Source organism: Eleutherodactylus coqui, chromosome 6, assembly GCF_035609145.1.
Source record: "Eleutherodactylus coqui strain aEleCoq1 chromosome 6, aEleCoq1.hap1, whole genome shotgun sequence".
Taxonomy (NCBI): domain Eukaryota; kingdom Metazoa; phylum Chordata; class Amphibia; order Anura; family Eleutherodactylidae; genus Eleutherodactylus; species Eleutherodactylus coqui.
The window spans coordinates 6,830,710-6,853,334 of record NC_089842.1 but is presented as its reverse complement, the minus strand read 5'-3'; the positions used below and the strand labels follow the sequence as shown (position 1 = coordinate 6,853,334).

At 44.4% G+C, this 22,625-nt stretch overlaps 1 protein-coding gene across 2 annotated transcripts in view; it reads right to left on the bottom strand.

The window, feature by feature from the left end:
- Nucleotides 1-22,625, bottom strand: part of LOC136631773 (NXPE family member 1-like) — a 301,785-nt gene that overhangs the window by 66,019 nt on the left and 213,141 nt on the right. For both annotated transcript variants that reach the window (XM_066606108.1, XM_066606106.1), the window contains 2 exons: nucleotides 11,690-12,381; nucleotides 14-72 (listed from right to left, as the gene is read on the bottom strand). In XM_066606108.1, coding sequence (XP_066462205.1) covers nucleotides 14-72; nucleotides 11,690-12,381 — 751 coding nt within the window. The remainder of the gene's footprint in view (nucleotides 1-13; nucleotides 73-11,689; nucleotides 12,382-22,625) is intronic.

The window sequence follows — 22,625 nt, the reverse complement described above, 5'->3', positions numbered from 1 at the left end:
GAATTGTACTTACTGTGGTTGCAGCGCATTACATTGATAGGAGGAAAATCCCTGGGAATTTCCACTCTGATACTGGAAATTGAAATCAATGGAAAAAAAAATGATTACTCTATTTTCCAAGCAGTTAGAAGGAAATGCAAAAAAGTGGTTCATATTACTGAACTTCTCAAGCAAGTTGTTACATCCCTAAAACTAAACCTCTAACCCAGACCAGCTTTAAGTTAGATGGTAGCCTGTGCAAAAACTTTTTGGTAGCTGTTAGCACAATGCAGCGGTAGTGGCCTGGAGTTGGGGTGTTGTTTGACAAGGTGCATGTCTGTCTCATGGGAACTGTTTTGTAGAAGTATGTCTTGTGTATGTATTAATAGTCTGTCTTGTCACCCTGGGAGGTGTGTGTAGTCTTGCGAGGAGGGGGTAGGAAAAAGATGAAGCTGGGAGAGAGAGGAAAAAGAGTGTAGAGATGTAGTCGGTGGAGGAGGATGCTTCAGATTGAAGTGATTCACCCTTTTGCCCCCGCAGAGCCATGGGGACGTCTCACATTCTGTGAGACATACAAACCACAGAACTATAATAAGAGGCAATGGCTTGAAAGAGTGCCAGCAGAGATGTACAGTGGCCAACGGAAGGGCAGACAGGAGTAGTGAGAGGAACGTAGCGTCAGGAGAGTACCCCCGGGGATTGTCACTTCAGATAATGTGAGCTAAGGACACCTAGTAGAGGAACATGACTCCTAAGAGAACGTGTGAAAGTGTGTGCAACTCAGGAAGAAAGCCTGTGAGAAGTGTCGTGCTTAAACCATCATCTTTCTGTATCCTTGGAAAATCAGAGTTGAATATCGCGAGTAAAGGAAACCGTGTACCTCTGGTTTTGAAAGTTATCTTTATGTGGACTCTGTTTTTAATTTTTTTTAAACAATAATTTTTATTGAAAATTTTCCATAATACAAAGAAAGAGCAGTACGAAAAATGATGTTGGTGTATTATAAAAAAGCTATCACATAACAATATCTGAGCTGGTTTGATAATCAATACCAAGTTTTGGTGTTCCAATGTAACCAGAGTTTTCTGCTGTATTTCAAGTAGTAGCAATTCACTGTTAACAATGGCCTGGCCAGGGCCAATGAAGGTCAGAGGGGAGGAGGAGGGAGGGGGATTCTTCTCTCTTGGGGTGACGACCAAAAAGGGGAGGGGTGAGCTGTTGTTGTCCCTCTCGAATAGCATTGAAGTAATTTGCAAGATGTGTATGTAAGATTGGGGAGAATTTTTTATAGTAGGAGGAAGAAAAGCCATCCGGTCCTGGGCATTTATTAACTTTCAGCATTTTTATTGCGTCTGTGAGCTCTTCTCGGGTAATCTTAGCCACCAGGTACTCCAAAAATGTATCAGAGAGTTTGGGGAGTGTAGTATCTTGAAGGTATAAATTTAACTGCTCTGGAGATGGGTGGTGTGGCTGGGAGTAGAGTTTAGACAAAAATTGTCTAAACTCTGATACGATTGTCGATGGACTGGCTGTGACTGCGCCGTGTTTAGTGCGGAGTCTAAAAAATGGTCTGACGATGGGATTAGCTCTGAGCCGTCATGCTAAAGGTGTAGATAGTTTATGGTTTAATATATAAAAACGCTGGCGGGACCATCGTAGTTTGCACTCAATAATCTCCCTAATGCATAAATCTAGTTCTGTCCTTGCTTGAGACAATACTCTCACCTTCTCCCGTGATGGCTGCTTTTTAGCCTCTTTCTCCAACTGCAGGACTTTTTGTTCAAGTTCTAATTGCAGAGCAAAACGTTCTCTCTTGTGCCGGGCGGAAATTTGGATAAGGGCTCCACGTAGCACAACCTTATATGCTTCCCACAGTGAGATGAGAGAGGAAGCTGAGGGACTGTTTATATCGAAGTATTCTTCAAGTTGTCGCATTATTAAAGGGGTTGTCTCGCGCCGAAACGTTTTTTTGTTTTTTTTTCCATAGGCCCCCTGTTCGGCGCAGGACAACCCCAAAGGATGTGTTAAAAAAAAAAATTTATTACTTACCCGAATCCCCGCTCTGCGACGTCTATCTTCTTCCTTCTTCTTCCTTCACCAAGATGGCCGCCGGGATCTTCACCCACGATGCAGTGCGGGTCTTCTCCCATGGTGCATCGTGGGCTCTGTGCGGTCCATTGCCGATTCCAGCCTCCTGATTGGCTGGAATTGGCACACGTGATGGGGCGGAGCTACGAGGACCAGCTCTCCGGCACGAGCGGCCCCATTCACCAGGAAGAAGACCGCACAGCGCAAGCGCGTCTAAAAAAGCAAGAAGACATCAGAATTAGACGGATCCATGGCGACGGGGACGCTAGCAACGGAGCAGGTAAGTGAATAACTTCTGTATGGCTCATAATTAATGCACGATGTACATTACAAAGTGCATTAATATGGCCATACAGAAGTGTATAACCCCACTTGCTTTCGCGAGACAACCCCTTTAAGGACAGTATTTCTGGGAGTGCTGGAAGGGAATCGTTGATGGACCATGTGGCATTAGTAGGTTTGGACATTAAGGAACTGCAAATTATTGATACCGGGCTGTGATCCGACCAAGGAACAGAGAGAATTTAGGAGTAAAGTTATTCATGGCAGGAGAGATGCAGGTGCAAGGATGTGATCTATTCTCCTATATAGGGAATAAGCAGCTGAGTAATGCATAGGGGTCTTTAGTAGTGGGGTTAACTTCTCGCCAAGAATCCACTAGGTGGTGTTGAGATAGAAGCATCTTAAAGTTATGTGATATGGAGTGTTGGGGTGGCAGTAGGGGTGTTGGAAGTGATGTGGTGTTTCTGTCCAGGCTCGGGTATAAGATACCATTCGAGTCTCCACATACAATGATTGTGCCATTCTTGTTAGTCTCCACAAGTTCAAGCAATTTTTTAAGGAAAGGAATTTGTCCAGAGTTCAGAGTACGAGACAATGGTTACTGGGACATCTTGGATTATGCCCATCAGCAATATGTATCGGCCCTCAGAGTGAGAAATAGTTGATGTGTGGGTGATTGGCCAAAACATATGGTCACTCCTTTTGTTTTAGTTGGAGCTGTTGCTGAGAAAAAGGTGGGGAAATGAGAGGATAGGTAGCATGGGGAGGAGTTTGTTGAGAAGTGAGTCTCCTGTAGGCATACTATGTCAGTGTGGATACTTTTATAATAACGGAACACCTTTAGTTCGTTTATTGGGGAAATCAAAGCCCTGCACATTATGCAAAATAATTTTAAAGCTATGGGGGGATATGTAAGAGGTTATAAAGGATAGTTATCCGGGGCACCCCACCCCAAGAGAGAAGAGGAGAGAGGGGAAGGCAGGGTGGGTTGAATAGGATGGCCAACATGTACAAATGTAACAGTTAGGACAGTATAAGTAACTTGTATAATGAGTGCTGCTATGCTGGTCGTAACAGCGACTTTTAGCGGGATCGACACACCTCGGTAGTGCCGAAGAGGAACTGTTATTTTAAGCAATAGATGAGAGGGAGGAGACCCCTATATATGGGGTGGAGTACAGAAATGAAGCAAATATAGTAAAAAGAAGAGGAGTTGAGAAAATGAGGGATCAAGAGAGGAGAAGGGGCAGGAGAGGGAGAGAATAAAGAAACAAAAAAAGGAAGGGGGGGGGGATAAGAGCAGGAAAATGCTTAAAGGCACCTCAGTCCAGCAGAGAGAGAAAATATGGCTCAACTTTGAAACATCTTCAACAATAAGAATAAAGATTGCAGTCAATGGGTACCAAATGTTAAGAAATTCACACTCAGCCAAGCAGCAGTTTTTTATATATGTGACATAAGGACGTCCATCTGCTATGGATGCCCTACTGCCAAGCTGAGGGCAAATGCAACATTTGCCTCATTAGTACCAAGAGTCAATAAAGTTCAGTTGCAGAGGGGCCCATTCATTGGAACCTAGGTTGAGGGGGTCCAGACTAGAAAGAGGACGTAACTGGTGGGTATAATACCCCCGACGGTCAACCTGTTCAAGTAAGCAGAACACAGTGACCCATTAGTGTCTTGCAGTATTATAAAGGGAGAATCCCTTTATGGTCATATCCCGATTATTCTTTTAAACTGTAGTTCCTTGATATTAAAGAACCATCTGGGGGATCCAGAGGGTCATTATGGAGGTAGATAGCCTGGTTGGTGGCACAGATATTAGGACCGTGGGTCTTTGTAGTACCAGGCATCCTCTCTGGGAAAGATGATATATATTTTATCTAGTATGCAATTTGTAGTCCAAGTGAGATGGCCCTAAATTGGGTACGGAAGTTCTTAACAGGGTGCATACCATCTATGCTGGATGCGCTTCTGCTGAAGGACTTCTAGGTAGGGTTTAAGGGCTCTTCTTCTTGCAAGCGTCGAAGAGGCTAGGTGAGGGAATAACTGATAGCTGTGTCCTTAAAAAAGGTAAGCTGTGAGGTGGAACAGGCTGCCTGAAATAGTTGTTCTTTGGTACGATGGAAGTGCATTTTCAACACCATATCCCTTGGTGGGCCTCGGTCTTGCGGGCTCGCAATGCTCTTTGAACTCTGTCCATCTCTAGCCGCTCTATAGGGGTTGTTTGGACATAGTTCTTGAAACATGGCCGCTGTGGTGGATTGGAGGTCTTGGATAGTCTTGGGGAAGCCGCGTATTCGCAGGTTGTCCATCCGGGCTCTATTTTCAACGTTTTCTAATTTATCATGCAGAATTAAGATTTCTTCATGTAACTTTTCTACTTCCTTTTCGTAGGATTCAAGGACTGTTGCTACATTATCCATTCTATCTTCTAGTGCTGCTGTATGGTATCCCGAGTCTCGGATTTCTTTAGTGAGCTTGAATGTTATATCGCTTGACACTTGTCAAAGTTCCTTTTTAACTTTAATTGAATTTGAGGTAAACTGGAATCGGAGTGGGGTGATGTAATTGTTTCAGAAACAGGATATGTAGAAGTGGAGTCCTGGGATGGTACAGGGTCTCCAATTGACGATCGGGAGGACTCGTCTGAAGTGGCCAGTATTGGCGATAATTTAGAAGATCGTTTGGCTGTCACATGAGATGGGTTATTTTTCCCTGATTTTGGCTGACCAGGGCTCATGGTGTTATCAGAATATTTGGTAGGATGGAAAGGTAGGAGGGTCAGTGTAGTAGTTGGGGTCTCCTCTTGGTGATGTCCTCTGTAAGGTACTTGCTACGACTGTGGCTACATTAGGGCCTGTCGGTCTCCCTAAGACACCAAATGCCGCCTGTTTCGTTCCTATAGAGTAGAGCAATTAGAGCGCCAGAACGCGCAGTTGAATTGTAATCTTGGGAGTGTTTCAGAAGATCACTGTTGAATATAAAACAGGGGCCAGAGGGGTCTATAGAAGTGCAGTATACCGCAGTACAAAATTAGCCACTAGATGGTAGGCAGCAAAGTCCATGTTCTGCTTTAGCAGTGTTGAATAGGGTTAATTGAATATTCTCAGAGGACTATGTGAATTTAAGCCTTCTGGGATGTGGTTCTGCACTGTAAGTTGGCGGTCGGTCACAATATGGTATAGAGAGTCACAGTTAGATGCCACTTTAAAAGATTGAAGTAGATGCTTGTGTTTTATGAACTTCACTGAGACAAAAATGAGTAATTTTGTCAGATTAATGTGGCTTATTCTATATCTCCTCAGACTGCAGCTGCTGATGTAAGGTTTAGGTGGGACATCCTTTGGGGGTCTGGTGGTGCTGTGACAGGGATCACCCGGGGTTTTAGTGCCTTATCTTTTGCAAGTTCACCAGCAGTAGTGTAAGAGATGGCTGAGGGGGAGGGGGATCCTCCTGCTGTGTGTAATGGCTGCTGCAGGCCCGGTAGTCCTTTCAGTACAGACTGGATCTGCCGGAGGTTATGGTGGGGAGAGTCCTGCACTGTCCTGGCTTGGGCTGAGGAGGTCAGATTGGTCAGACAGAAGCTTATACAACTGCTGGAAGCAGCAGGGAGATGGGAGCTGCAGTGTTACTGGGCTGTGGGTGTTCTCCATTCTGAGAATCTGTCGTTCTTGGTAATGGAAAGGATGTCTGTTGATGTAGTGCTTGGTATGCCCTGGTTGGCACTGCGCAATCCCCGATTTGATCGATCTACTCGGGAATTGACACATTGGGGCTTGTCCTGTTATAGTCACTTAGCTACTATATTCATGTGTTTAGGGGATACCATACTTATCCCAGAGTATTTGTCTGATTTTCAGGATATATTCTCAAAGAAACTGTCTGAGACTTTGCCTCCCCATAGGGAGTGGGACTGTGGTATTGATTTGATCCCCGACAGCCCCATCCCTAAGGGAGCCATTTTCAATTTGTCTGGGCGTGAGCATGAAGCCCTTAAGTCCTATATCTCAGAATCTCTGGCCAAACGACACATCATGCCATCCAGTTCCCCTGCCAGGGCAGATCTCTTCTTTGTAGAGAAGAAGGATGGGACATTAAGGCCTTGTGTGGATTATCGGGCTTTGAATAAAATTACAGTGAAGAACCCTCCTTGCCCCTGATTCCTGATTTATTGAATCTGGTGATGGGGGCCCACTGGTTTTCTAAATTAGACTTAAGGGGGGCTTACAATTTAATTCGCATCCGAAAGGGAGATGAGTGGAAGACAGCGTTCAACACCTCGTACGGACATTTTGAATGTCTAGTCATGCCTTTCGGACTTTGTAATGCCCCCCGCTGTGTTCCAGGGATTTATGAACGCAGTCTTCCACGACTTCCTGGGGGTATTTTTGGTCCTATATCTCGATGACATTCTGGTGTATTCCCCAGACTGGGGTTCACATGTGCGGCACCTGAGGCTGGTTCTGACCCGTTTGCATGAGTACCAACTTTTTGTCAAGTTGGAGAAATGCATTTTTGGTACTAAACAAATGTCCTTTCTTGGTTATGTGATTTCACCCATGGAGATTCAAATGGAGACTGATAAAGTGGCAGCAATCTCCCAATGGATCAGACCAGACAATCTGAAAGCTCTCCAGTGGTTTTTAAGTTTTGCAAATTTTTACCCTCTCCTGGGAACTCTGAAGGTTCTTACTAACCTGGACCCAAACTGTGCATAGTTCATCAATAGCGGTATCAGCGGATGGAGTGTTCAAAACAGGAGTAGAGAATGCAAATCGAGGATGGAAACCATAATTACAGAAAAACGGCAAAATTTTGGGAAGACAAATTGACATGATTATTGATAGCAAATTCAGCGAGAGGTAAGTAGTTCGCCCACTGAAACTGATTATCTGAAACAAAAAGTCGCAGGTACTGGATCAATTCCTGATTCATGCGTTCAGTCTGTCCGTTGGACTCAGGATGGAATGCAGATGAAAAGGACAAATTAACATTTAGATTTTTGCAAAAAGCCCACCAGAATCGGGTGACAAACTGTACCCCTCTATCTGAGACTATATCCTCCGGAATCCCATGAAGCCGAACAACCTCCTGGATACATTTTTCAGATAAATATTTAGCGTTACGCAAATTACAAAGAGGAGCAAAATGTGCCATCTTGGTGAAACGGTTAACAATGACCCAAATGACCGTGTTCCCAAGCGAGGGAGGCAAATCCGTTATGAAGTCCATGGACAAATGGGACCATGGTCTGGACGGAATGGGCAAGGGATGAAGAGGACCATCAGGACGTCTCCTGAGACTCTTCCCCCTGGTGCAAACCGGGCATGCCGTCACAAATGCGTGGACGTCTTTAACCATAAGAGGTCACCAATACATTCTGGCAAGTAGTTCCTGTGTACCGTTTATCCCAGGGTGACCAGCTAAGACTGAAGCATGCTTCTCCTCTAAAACCTTCAACCTTTATGGCAAGGAAGCAAAACGTTTGCCTTCCGGAAGGGCTTCAGGGGCAGATTGCTGAGCAGCATGTATCAGCGGTGAAAGGTCAAAGGAGACAGAAGCGAGAACCACCCCAGGGGAAAGGATAGTCTCCGGCTCCAAATCACTAGGTTCCGGGGAACCAAAACTCCTGGATTAGGCATCCGCCCTAACGTTCTTTGAGCCGGGTCGGTAAGTAGCTAAGAAGTTGAAGCGTGAAAAGAACAGGGCCCAGCGGGCCTGTCGAGCATTCAACCTCTTAGCTGAGTCTAAATAAATGAGATTTTCATGGTCAGTGAGCACTGTGATCTGATGTCGTGCTCCTTCCTGGAAATGCCTCCATTCCTCAAGCGCCCGTTTGATAGCAAGTAGTTCTCGGTTGCCTATGTCGTAATTTCGTTCGGCAGACGAGAACTTCTTGGAAAAATAGGCACATGGTCTGAGATTCATGAGCGTGGAGGAACCTTGAGACAGTACAGCTCCAACACCGAACTCGGAGACATCTACCTCCACCACAAATGGACAGGATAGGTCAGCTTGGATAAGAACAGGCGCTGAGGAGAAGGCAGCCTTCAGAGAGGAGAAAGCCGCAAGTGCATCCGAAGACCAGGTGCTCACATCAGCCCCTTTTCTAGTGAGATCCGTTAAAGGCTTAGCCACCATGGAGAAGTTCTTAATAAATTTACGGTAATAATTAGCGAAGCCCTAGAACCGTTGCAACGCTTTCAAAGAGACTAGTTGAGCCCATTCCGTGATGGCCTTTACCTTAACGGGACTCATCTGAATATCGCCAGGTGTAATGACATATCCCAAAAAGGATATTTTCTGGACACCAAAAACACATTTTTCAAGCTTAGCGAATAACTTGTTTGCCCTAAGGCAAGTCAGTACAGTGTGTAAATGGGCACAGTGTTCTTCCCAGTCCGAGGAAAAGATCAAGATATCATCCAGGTAAACTACCATGAATACACCCATGATATCCTGGAAAATGGCGTTCATGAACCCTTGAAAGACTGCCGGGGCATTGCATAAACCAAAAGGCATAACGAGATATTCGAAGTGCCCAAGCAGTGTATTGAAAGCCGTTTTCCACTCATCCCCTTCTTGTATACGAATCAGGTTATAGGCTCCCCTCAAGTCGAGTTTGGAGAACCAGTGAGCCCCGGAAACCTGGTTGAGGAGATCAGGGATGAGAGGAAGCGCATACTAGTTTCTGATGGTGATCTTGTTGAGTTCCCTGCGACAGTAGGAGACTCTGAGGGTCGGATGTGCCCCTTGGCCAGACTGTCCTGAATATAGTCCTTCATGGACTCCCTCTCTGGAACTGTTACGTTGTAGATCCTCCCCTTAGGAAGTTTGGCACCAGATCTTGCAGTCAAACTCCCTATGGGGAGGCAAGACTTCAGATAACTGTTTAGAAAACATGTCAGAAAATTCAGAGATGTATTCCGGCAACTCAATATCCTCCAACACCGAGGTATCCAAGTTCACCGGACTCATGTGCCTGGAACACCGAGAGCCCCATCTGACCAACTCCAAAGACTCCCAATTGATCACAGGATTGTGTTCCCTTAACCAAGGGAGTCCTAAGACTAGGTCCACAGAAAAGTCTCTCATCACCAGAAATGTGCAGGCCTCAGTATGCACGGCTCCAATGGAACACTTTAACTCCGGGGTAACTAAATTGACGAGACCGGTCCGTAATGGCGTGGATTCTACCCCAGAGACCTGAATCGGGGGGGTCTAAATGTACCATGAAAATAGAAACCTGCTTCACAAAGTCAAAATTAACAAAATTCGCTGCAGCCCCAGAATTGACGAAGGCTTGTCCTGTACGACAGAAAGAACCAAAATCTAAAGTGCAGGGCAAGAACATCTTAGACACTGCGGGGAGTACCTTAGCTCCTAGACAGTCCTCCCGACAACTGACTAGGAGCGGAAGATCTTCCGGCTGAGACTTCTTCCCGCAGTTAGCGACCCGATGACCAGATTCTCCACAGTACAGACAGAGGTTCTTTCTTAGTCTGTATTCCCTTCGCTGTTGAGATGACATAGTACCTAAATCCATGGGTTCGGCGACTGAAAGTGGAGTGGTCTGATCTGCAGATGAAGTAGTCAGACTGGTCCTAGCGGGTTGCCTGGCCCTCAGTCGGCGATGAGCTCGAATGGATAGCGACATCGCTTGTTCCAGAGTCCTCGGCTCCGGATGCGCAACCACCAGATCCTTAAGACCTTCGGATAGGCCGGACAAGAACACATCCCTGAGGGCTGAATCGTTCCACCCCGACTCCATACAGTATTGCCTGAACTGAGAACAATAGTCCTCCGCCAACCTCCGACCCTGGCGAAAGGACAAAAGTTTTGAAACCGCGTAAGCGGCCCGGTCGGGTTTGTCGTAGATCTGCCCTAGAGCGGAGAAAAAGGCTTCTAGCGACAGTCGAGTGGGGGAGTCTGGGGGTAAGGAGCAGCCAGACCAATACATAAGGCAGCGAGTGCGGATCCCAGACATTCAGCAGCAAGTGCAAATCATGCTAATCAGGATGTCATGGCAACGGTGACGGCATCCGCCTCATCCCCAGCAACTTGATTACCCAGGCGCCGCCCCCTGAGCACAGGAGTATACGCCCGGAGCTAGTGTTCAGGACCCCGATGGCCAGGGGAGGTAACCAAGACCGGAGCTCCCCTGCGCCGCACCTGATCAGCTCGGGTGATAGCATCGGTGGTGCAAACACAGAGACCCCGAGAGCCGCCGGTCCTAACAATTATTTCTTGCTGAATGTTGTTGATTTTCTCTTTGAAGTAAGCAGCCAGTTCTTTCGCACTGAGATCTGCCATAGGGGAAGGGAGCTGCAATTTAGGGTTGAGGAGGGAGTGAAAAGAGTCAAAGAGTTGTTTAGGGTTGTAAGATAGTGACAAGACGAGAGGTGAAGAAGACTTGTTTTGTCGTGGTGGAGGGCGAGGTTGTAGGTTCTGTCCATGAATTTGAAGTAGAGAAAGTCTGTGGACTTTTGTGACTTTCTCCACAGCCTTCAGCACACATAGAGCACCACCGGATGAAGCGTGTGTGAGACGTGAGCCATGGATGCCGCGGTCTGCATCGGATGTCTTGAGTCACGAGGGGCGCCGCTTCATCTAGGGCACGTTTGAGAGTAGTGTTGTATTGTATGGGAACTGTAGTTTTGTATTTTGTGTACATATAATGTATTGCATAACTTTTATTAATTTTGTTTGGAGGGCAGGAAGAAAAAGACAAATTCTGCCAAAGTTTTTTTTATAAAGCAAAAATGACATCCTAATTTTTTTTGTGGGTTGGTACAATTACAATGGTTCCAAAATTACAATTATATTTTTTTTCAATTTTGCAAAATGAAAACCCTCCTTTTGGAAATTTTGATTTACTATTATTTGGAAATTATCGCCGCGTTCAAAGTCACATATTTTTTTTTTTTTTTACCAAGGACTGAGCTCTGTGATGGCTTGTTTTTTGCGTGACATGTAAAGTAGAACAAAGAAAGGTAGAGTTGTCCAATCACCAGAGACAATGCCTCAAAGGTAGCAAATCATTACGAAAGTTTAGTGCTGATGAATGAATACATAATGTGACGTGTGCATATATTAACTACTTTTTATATGAGTAAGGACTGCAGATTCAATAACAAAAGATGGTCTCCAGGAAATACTCAAACCCCAGCATAAAGGAGAGTTCAGTCCAGCTTACTCCGCCTTATGACCTTCAGACTATACTGTATTAACCCCTGAATAACAAGTATAACCCAGATCATCTTAATGCTTTCACATAAGTGTAAGTGTATCCCATGCAATCAAAGACAATCTTCATTTTCTAAAGTCGTGCACTTACTTGTCAAATAAGCTCTTCTGAACTGGAGTGAGTAACGTCCTGTCATTTCTCCACCAACTCTTCACTTCACTCAGAGATTCACAACTGAAATTCTGATGTCTGACACAATAAAATAATTCTTCATCTCGCACATCTTTATACTCACACAGTCCTTGCTTTTTGTCCAGATCAAATCCACATATCACCTCACTCTGTTCCCCTGGTTTTGTGAACTTCCCTAAATGGTCTACATAGCCATGCCATTCATTTCTAGAAGTCCACAAGGCTGATGCCACTTCACTTGGATGCATTAGAAGCACATTAATATTAACTTTCCCTTCCCAGAACAATATAAAATGGATGTGATAGGTTCCATTATTGAAATCCTCAATCCTTCCTGAGGATCCCGCCACAAGCTCTGGTGTTGATATTCTTGCTCTTAGATAGTCTCCTCCATATGTTTTCTTCTTCCCCAAGTAATCATACACGTCTACCTGAACGGTTAAATGGTCTCCGACACAATAACTGTCCTTTGGGTTGTTTAAGTAGACTTTGCTATTTTTTGCACTGGTTGCTTTCGATTTATCAGTGATGTTTATCTTGGGAATCCTTTGATCTATCTGAATGAAGATTTTCTCTATGGTCATTTGAATTTTGGATGCACGTTGGACCTCTGTAGTTGAACACATCATGGGAATCGCTGGTCTGAAATACTGAAACAGTAAAGCATTTTAGATTTCTATCCTATTCCGCACATCCTCTGACTGTCCAAAAACATTTCACTGCAGAGATATTAAAATAATTTATTTTAGTCCTAAATAGCGCAAACTTTTGCAAAATAAATGTACTGAGTAAACATAGACATTAATCTACACCGAATGGCCCCTTTATTAAAGACCACTTTGGTGCTTCCCTCTATGGAAATGATCATTGTGACCTCAGAGTGCAGCATAAAGTTACAAGTTTTCCGCCAATCAGTTTCAGTGTGAATGCACATTAAATGGAAAATCCAGCGATCTGAGCGACTACCAACGAGGCCATTCATCAGTGCTAGACTAGCTGGGGTTAGGATTTCTCACTGCCCGCCACATGGGGTTTTCTCATAAATGGGAAGATGAAACAATTTCTTTATCTATTGGAAGGCAGCATTCCTTTAAGTCAATGTCAGACTTTTTAAAAAGTCTTGTTACAATGACTGGGAATTAGGAACCAAACTCAGAATCTTCTCCATAAGAAGGTGACCATGCACAGACAGCTGTTTCAGGATGATCGCCCCGCATCAGTGTGCAGGTTTCTGGCTCAGCTAGTGAGAGGCCCATAGATGTGAGTCAGGAAGGGTATCATCTCTCCTTATAGAAAGCATCTAGAAGGTGTAGGGAAACTTATAAGGCAATCCATTCTTCTTTGGGAAACATGCAAATGGGAAGATGTAACAAAAGCACTATGGCACCACCTATTGTAACGCTGTGAATCATATGATCATGTGGACAGAAACAACTTGTCACCAACAGTTTTCAGATAAGGATGTCAGAAATCATTTTGACCATCAGACACTGCAGTCAGCCGAACACAACACTGTTACTCCAACTATTGTGTCTGAATACACAATTCACTGTTACTCAGTAGGGATGGGCTATAACAATCACCATTGTGTCAAAGAAGAGCAAAAATAGAAAAAGCTCACACCCAAAATAAAGAAACAAATGTATATTTTATTGACAAAACACTAGAAACAAGCATAAAAACATTGACCATTACTACCGTCACAATATGGAGCAAGTGAATCCATGCAGCCAAGAGCAATATATCATGAATAAATAGAAATTAAGGCTATTCTCCCAAATTGGCAATTATGAAGGGTCAACATACACCCCATAAGGTATACAAAAAATGTCTGTAGTGCAAAAACAAAAAAAAAACTACTAATTATAAAATGTAAAATACACCATAAGAAATAAAGGGCAAATTAAAATAAAATGTAGAAATGAAATATAAAACAATTTATTAATATAATATGACATCCAGTATAGAGAAACATGAAGTTACTGAACCCCATGATAAAGGTTGGGGATGCCAGAGAGAAGAAAATGTATAGCCAAATAAGCAAAGGGCTGCACAGGAGGAAATCCCCACGTGTATCCCTATACTCTGACAGCTTCCTCAGGGGTAACCATGTAATTACCTGCATATCTCAAGTTATGTATTGATTGAGGTCATCTTTCGAGTTCTTTTTTTTGCAAAGAAACTGCCACAAACAGTCTATTAAAATTTGACAGTTTTCACCTCATATGAAGGATTTTCACCCATTTTGATAACATCAAAAAAAAATCAAAGGATACCCATGCAAATTGCTATCAACTGCCTACCGAGGGGCTTGTTCCAAAGATCAACGGGAATTGTTGCAACCCAATCAGAAAAATTTGTGGATTCGATTTAAGATTTATTACAACATAGAATAACAAGTGAAAAGATCGGAGAAAATGATTGTGTCCTCATTGGAACATTCTCAGCTCAGACTATTGTATTAAATTAATGAACCCAGCAGCATGGGAGCGAGTATGTGCAGGGACGAGTGTCGGGCATCATTTTCTTGACATTCGTCTCGTGTAAATGGGCCTTTAGTGAATCCTAGCACAGAAATACAACCATCTGTAAGACGTTACTGATAAGGGAGTGAAAGTTTTATGGCTCCTGAATTAGTGTTTTCTCTATGCTCTAGTCATAGACACAACATAGAAGATATGAAAGTTATGATATTGAAAGGCAACTTCAAGTCACAAAACCATAGAAAAATTTGGGAATATAAATTCATAACAACTTTTGACACTTTTAATATAGGGTTAAATTATTCATGAGGATTTATGCGTGAGTGGGAAGTATGAGAAATCTATAGCAGAGATAACACTGCTGACCTGGTATCCCCCCAACACTAATTCAGGGACTATAAAACCTTCACTTCACTATTCTTTTAAGTGCAAATTATTCAAATCCATGTATGTGCCTTGTCATAAGTATCTGTGTATAAATATGCATGCCTCTTAGGATCCATTTCATTATGCCTTGATAAAGGACTGAGAGTTAAAGTTTGAAAGCTTGCATCAACATCATGCATTTTTGTTAGCCATTAAAAGGTATCATATCTACAAGGTTACTTGGTTTTTCCTACTGGGAGCAATCACATTTTGGGAAATATAACACATTGATTTGAGAGTGGCTTTTGTTATCATTTGTGATGCATGTGCCATATCAGCTATCATTTCATATGGGCTGTGTGGAGATCATGCTGCTGGGACCGGTAGTGATGGAATTTATGGCCATATGCATCATATGATCATTCATGCATGTGTTCAATAATGCCTTTGTGTGCGCCATTCCAGTGACTTTAAGGGCTAATCCAAGGACTGGATCAAAAATGTTCTTTGATAAGTGTGCTTCATACTAAACCTTTATCTCATTCTGTATTTTGCGTCACTTCCACCCACCGGGATGCTGGTGAAGATGATTAATATCATGTTCACACTATATTTATTGGATTGCAGGTATTACATAGTTACCGCTGAGGAAGCTATTGAAGTATAATGATATGCATGGTGATTTCTTTCTCTGCAGCATTTTGCTTATTCGCCTATACATTTTCTTTTCCCTGGCGGCATCCTCAACCAATGCTTTTCAATGGAAGCAGTCATATGCCCGATATTTACCTGTGTACAAAAATGTGCAGCGGTAAATATAGGGCAGCAGATTTTAAAATGCATTTGTCTTTTTTGGATGTAAAACCCCTCGATGCTGTCACATCCAGGGGTTTAACTTTGTCCTCAATAGGGCCGGGGGTAGCAGCGCCAAACCCATTGAGAACTTACAGTGAAGATCGCGATCCTCTGGCACAGCTGTGACACAGGAGTGCGATGTTCTCCCATTTAATTAAATGGAGCTGGACCTACAGCCGGCTCCTTTGAAAGAAATGGGCTGCCGGCAAGCCCTGCAGTGATTTTCGTGGAAGGGTTTTAAATATAAGCACTTTCCTAAAAATCATCCCTAAAATGTGTTAAAGAAAAATGAAAAAATATACTCACCTCTCCGCAGCTGCCGGGTATCAGGTGCATTCAGCTGGGTCTTCTCCCTGCACTGCTCCAAGGTGCTTTCAGCACTGCCTTCAGAGCTGCCTCTGATTGACTGAGCATGGTGACCAATCAGAGGCAGCACTCAGCTATGGAATGACAGCTGAGAGCTGCCTCTGATTGGTCACAGTGCTACTTGCTATCCTGCAAAATCCCAACCCTTATCTTAGGCAACTTTATCATCCCCACTAATGACCCCATCTCCCCATCTGCCACTCAGCTTTTATCACTCACCTCCTCCCTTGGTCTCACAACTCACAAGAATGGCAATACTCTGGATCTGGTATTCCTCCATCTCTGCTCTGCTTCTCATTTCACTAACTCTCCTCTCCCGCTTTTGGACCATAATCTCCTCTTTTTCTCAGTCAAGCACTCTAGCAGCTCGCCAGACCCACCTACCTACCCTAAGTACAGGAACCTTCAGGCCGTTCACACCCAAAACTTTACTGAGACCCATTGTAGTGGTCCATAAATGGGTCCTACAAAAGCGGCTTTGCCATTATTTGTTGGCGTTCAGTTTCTGAAGGGCAAGCTGTAGTTAACCTGCCCTGCAACTGAGCTATTATTTATCCACTAGGCAACCAGTTAATTCTCATTAGTTGCTGGCACATTTATTTCTGATAGGACAGCAGCACAGATGAGCCGAGTAACCTGATTGGCTGTCAAGCCATGAGGTGACAGGAGCATGGAAGCCTGTGATTAGAGCACCCATTGCCTGGTTACACCAGAGCAGTGCACGAGGGAAAATAAAATAAAAATCGTGCACATGCTGCGAGGTGACAGTTGGTCCAGGCAGTTATTCCAAGCAGTAGTCCAGTGAGCTGCAAGAAGAAATAAACTGCCTAGGCAGTAAAAGACTTCCACGCTCCTGACTTCTTAGTAGTACAGATTATTTATTCCTTCAACAGCTTAGAAGACCCACATATTAAAAAAAACCAGAGCAACTCATATCCACTGGCTTAGCAATAGAGAAGAGAAAACAAGGGGATCTGCTATCTGGGACCTAAGTCTTACCAACATGGAGGGAATGGTTGAGGAAGTAAGGGTGGCTGGGACCTTAGGAGGCAGCGATCATGATATCCTTGGATGTTGGATAACAAGGGGAGAAAGACCTGAGAAAACTCAGACCTCAAGGTTGGATTTCAGAAAGGCAGATTTTAATGAACTCAGAAAGAGGGTAGAAAGAATCCAATGACCGGATGTTCTTAAGGACAGAAATGTCCAAGAAGGTTGGGAAATATTGTGAAATGAGATTCTCAAAGCACAATCTTTAACAATCCCTAAAAGAAGGAAGAATATAAAGCATTTTAAGAGTCCAGGATGGATGAACACACAACTTAAAAAGGAAGAAAAATGTGTTTATCAAATGGAAAGAGGGGGAATATCTAAAGAAGAATATAATGAGGTCTGCAGAAACTGTAGAGCAAGTGTCAGAAAAGAAAAAGCTAATAATGAATTGAGGCTTACAACAGAGGCCAAAAGCGATAAAAAAGGATTTGGGGGGTCAAAGGCAAAAGAAAAGTCAAAGAAGCTATTAGATGTTTACAGGATGAAAATGGTGAATTGGTTAAGAATGATGTTAAAGGGGTTGTCCCGCGCCGAAACGGGTTTTGTTTTTTTTAACCCCCCCCCCCCCCCCCCGTTCGGCGCGAGACAACCCCGATGCAGGGATTAAAAAAACAACCCGCACAGCGCTTACCTGAATCCCGGCGGTCCGGCGTCTTCATACTCACCTGCTGAAGATGGCCGCCGGGATCCTCTGTCTCCATGGGCCGCAGGGCTTCTGTGCGGTCCATTGCCGATTCCAGCCTCCTGATTGGCTGGAATCGGCACGTGACGGGGCGGAGCTACACGGAGCTACACGGAGCCCCATTCAGAAAAGAAGAAGACCCGGACTGCGCAAGCGCGGCTAATTTGGCCATCGGAGGGCGAAAATTAGTCGGCTCCATGGGAACGAGGACGCCAGCAACGGAGCAGGTAAGTATAAAACTTTTTATAACTTCTGTATGGCTCATAATTAATGCACAATGTACATTACAAAGTGCATTAATATGGCCATACAGAAGTGTATAGACCCACTTGCTGCCGCGGGACAACCCCTTTAAGAAGACCGAACTTTTAAATTCCTATTTTGTATCTGTTTTCTCACAGAAAGTAGATGGAACATCAACTGAACTTCCCTGTGCTACTGGGAGAATAAAAGAATGCAGGCTATCTATGATCAGATAGATGGTGAGGGAACACATTGCTAACTTAAATGAATTCAAGTCTTAAGGTCCAGATGAATTACATCCTAGGATAGTAAAGGAAGCAGCAGAGGTAATTGCTGAACAACTCGCCATAACCATTGAAAATTCCTGGAGAACAGGGGAAGTCCCAGAAGATTGGAAAAGGGCAAATGTTGTCCCTATCTTTAAAAAAGGGAGAAAGGTGGATCCAGGAAACTACAGGCCTGTGAGCCTGACTTCTATACCGGGAAAGATCTTTGAACAAATTTATTCAACAGCATGTATGCAAGTACTTGGATGAGAATGGAGTAATTAACCAGAGCCAGCATGGGTTTGTAACAAACAAGTCATGCCAGGCTAATCTTATTTCCTTCTCTGACAGAATCACTGACTGGGTTGATCAGGGAAATGCGGTGGATATATTATATCTTGACTTTAGTAAAGCATTTGACAAAGTATCTCATTGCATCCTTATTGAGAAAATGACCAAATATAGGATTGACAAGGCAACTGTTAGGTGGATTCACAACTAGCTGAGTGATCATACTCAAAGAGTGGTCATAAATGGCTGCACATCCAAGTGGAAGAATGCATCAAGTGGAATACCACAAGGCTCCGTCCTAGGCCCAGTGTTGTTCAACATTTTTATAAATGATCTGGAGGAGGGAATTGATGGGAAACTGATCAAATTTGCTGATGACACAAAGCTAGGAGGGATAGCTAACACTAGGAAGAGAGGGAGAGTATTCAAAAAGATCTAGAAAAGCTTGCACAGTGGGCGGCAACTAACAGCATGGTATTTAACAAGGAGAAATGCAAAGTCCTACATCTGGGCAAGAAAAATGAAAAAAGCACATACAGAATGGGAGGAATTGGGCTAAGCAGCAGCACATGTGAAACACACTGGTATACTAGAAGATCATAGACTGAACATGAGTCAACAATGTGATGCAGCAGCCAAAAAGGCAAACACAATTCTGGGATGTAATAAGAGAAGCATAGAGTCTAGATCACATGAGGTCATTATCTCCTCTACTTTTCCTTAGCCAGACCTCATCTGGAATACTGGGTCCAGTTCTCGGCATCTCAATTTAAAAAAGACATAGACAAACTGGAGCAACTGCACAGAAGAAATACCAAAATGGTGAGCGGTCTGCAAATCATGTCCTATGAGGAACGGATAAAGGATCTGGGAATGTTTAGCTTGCAAAAAAGAAGGCTGAGAGGAGACTTAATAGCTGTCTACAAATATCTGAAGGGCCGTCAAAGGGCAGAGGGATCAGCCCTATTCTCATCTGTACAAGGAAAGACTAGAAGCAATGGGATGAAACTGCAAAGGAGAAGAGACAGATTGGATACCTGTTAACTGCAACTTGAAACTATGTTTACCACAATTTCCTGCTCTGTCCTTCCTTCCTGTGTGTGCCCCTCTTATCTCTGCCATCCTATTAGTCAGCAATCTGGTTCCAAGAGCTGAATAGAAAAGAAAACAGTCCCTAGTCATTTTTACTGAAGGACCCCCGACCTGTAGTGCCGGAATGCCTACAGGTCATATCCAGGGTAACCTGGGGATAAACACTTGTGAAGTGCGGGGAGAAGGGAAGGGTTTATAGAGCTGCAGACACAAAATACAAAGCAGAACCACATTACAAACTTTAACTTTAATCAAACTTTAAACATTTGATTAGTATTCATTTGACAGCACCTTTGTGTAACCAAGATACCCCTTCAAAAGAGAACCTGTTACCTGCCTAAAGCACTATGAACTGACTTGTGGCGCTGTTAGGGCAGGTGACACCGAGCTGGGGGCTGTACTTTTCATACTCACCCATTTCCTGGTTCTCGTAGTGCTCGTCTGTGAAGTCGGCTGGAACCAGGAAGGGGCCGAGTATGAAATATACAGTACCCAACACCCTTTCACCTGCCCTAATAGTACCATGTGTTAGTTATGGTGCTTTAGGCAGATGAAAGGTACCTTTTAAACAATAATTGCACGTAGAGACCGGTCTCTGAGACAGGAGTACAGTGTGCACACTTAAGAGCAATTAGGACTGAACTTCAACCTTGGAGTGATCAACCACCATTGTTTTAAGCTTGGGACTTATGTTACCAGCACCCATTCTGTTGTTTAGTGGAGAGTACCCCCCAAGAAGCGCAGGGTACCCGAACCACTAATTGAGGCCATCTTATTGAACTACAAGGACTGAGATGGCTGTTAATACCAAAATAAACCCAAGTGGGCCTTAATCCCTGAGGACGTAAAAACAGGTGTCCTGCAGGGATTAATGCCACGTGGGCTCTGGACGTGACAGCTCCATGCTGTCGGTGTCCGCAGGTAGCCAACAGCATGGAACTGTCATCCCGGGCTGCGGGGAGGCCGATCGCATAAAAGTGCAAAAAAGTTTTTAAAGATTTAGCTGTCCTCAAGGATCGGATCCATAGGGCCAGCTGAGAATACTCACCCCCATCCGCCGCACTGTTCCCTACTGTTATGGTCCTTCGGGCCCTGAAGCCGGCCCTGAAGAAGGCCCAGAGCTGCAGGAAATTTAAAATCTCCTGGCTCCTGTATGTAAGCGGTCCCCGAAACCGTGATCGCCGTTATCCAATTAATTAACGGCGATCACGGAAAAGTGAATAAAAGTTTTTTAAAAAGTCAAAGTTATACCTCCCCTCATGGATCGGATCCATGAGGGAAGGTGAAAATACTAACCCCCTTCCTCCATGTCCTCCCGCCACTCTCGGGACTGGCAGCTGGCTTCTGCGCATGCACCGATGCGCATGCGCAGAAGGCCAGTGAGCCCAGCAAATTCAAAATCTCCTAGAGATAGCCAAGCACAGGGGGATATGACTGGGGACCGCTGTATGCAGTGCCCAGTCACATGATCACCGTTATCCATAGAAAGTTAAAAAGTTAAAAAAAAAAAAGTTTAAAAAGTTAAAGTTTCATCTCCCCTTACAGATCGTATCCGTAAGGGGAGATGAAATTACGTACCCAAGAACCCTGGATTTGTCCCCTGATGGGATGTTGATCCACGGACCTTACCCCGGCTTCTGTGCATGTGTCCATCAGCATGATGGTGGACGCATGCGCAAAAGTGAAGGATTGCCCAGGAAATTTAAAATCTACCTGCTCCTGGCTGCCAAAGGTAGCCAAGAGCCTGGAGATGTCACGGGGAGCGCGGCATGCGGTTACTGGTCACGTGATCGCCATGGGCATAATGGCGATCACGTAAGAGTTTTTTTAAAAGTGGAAGTTTCATCTCCCCTCACCGATGTGATCGGTGAGAAGAGATGAAACATCTTCTCAGAGGCTTCCGCATTTGAATCCAGATGCGATTATCCTCCATGGATCCTTCCAGCTTCTACGCATGCGCCCACTGGCAAAATGCTGGAGTCATTCGCAGGAGCCGGGGAGCCCAGGAAATTTGAAATGTCCTTGCTTTCGGCGTCCAACGGTGGCTTCGTTGAGCAGTCCCTGGTCACTTGATAAAAAAGTAGCGATCTAACATTAGGCCGATCTCACATGACCGGATAGGAATGATGGATTCTGCATGCGTTTGATCAGCGGTAATCCACGGATCAATCACATGCATTGGATTACACAATTCCCCCCAATTAGCAGGTCAGAATTACGTAATCCACTCGCAGAAAACAGAACACAGCATGTTATATTTTACCGCGGATATCAGCGACCTAGAGCCCATTGTGCTCTATGACCGCGGATATACCCGCAGCCCATATGCCAATACATTGTGTACGAGCTGCGGGTACCCGGGTCATCTCTAAGCGACAGCGTGGGAAATACAAACAAAAAACGGTGTACTGCGCATGATTGCCTGTGTGAGTACACAGTTATGTGCAGTACATTACGCGGCCGTACGCAGCGCCACAGCCGGGCTCACAGCTGGGAACCGCTTCGGGCCTACGCAAGCGGATTCCACATACGGCCACATGTGAACCCAGCATTATTCAGAGCACTACCTGTAATACGTCATTTACAAGAAGCACCAGGAACGCTCGCCTTCTTGCAGTTCCAGGAGCAGCTTGTTGAGTGCCTTCTGTGTGAGACCGCCGCACCTCATCAAGCTTACGGAGACTCACAGAGCGCCACTTTTTACACCCCATCCCTGACGCTGAGGTCACGAAATACCCCCAAAGAAGCATGGGAGAAGGAGGGATACACGATTTTCTTGCCCTCATGTGCCCATACTAACAAGCCTCCATAATTACCCCCGTTTTCAGACATAAAACGCGGTTTACATTATTACTTTTATCTAAGATTTAAGGAATGCCAAAAAATGGGGATGGCAGGGGGGGGGGGATTATTTTTAGGAAGTCAATCCTAAAGTCAATGGGGCCTGGAATTTATTCAATTGTGCCCTTAAATCCAATGGGTGTTACCTCCATTATGTGCCTAGCCATGTGTCCTGTAAGCAGATTTGGGTCACAATGGGTATGTTTCTGAACACGGGACAAACGGGGGTATCCATTTTGTGGTGACAGTTTTCATTCATATGTGTACTGTACAAAAAAACAGTTCTTAAATTGACACAATTGCCCACAAAAATGAAAATCGTGATCATTTCCTTCTGTTTTGCTGACATTCATTCA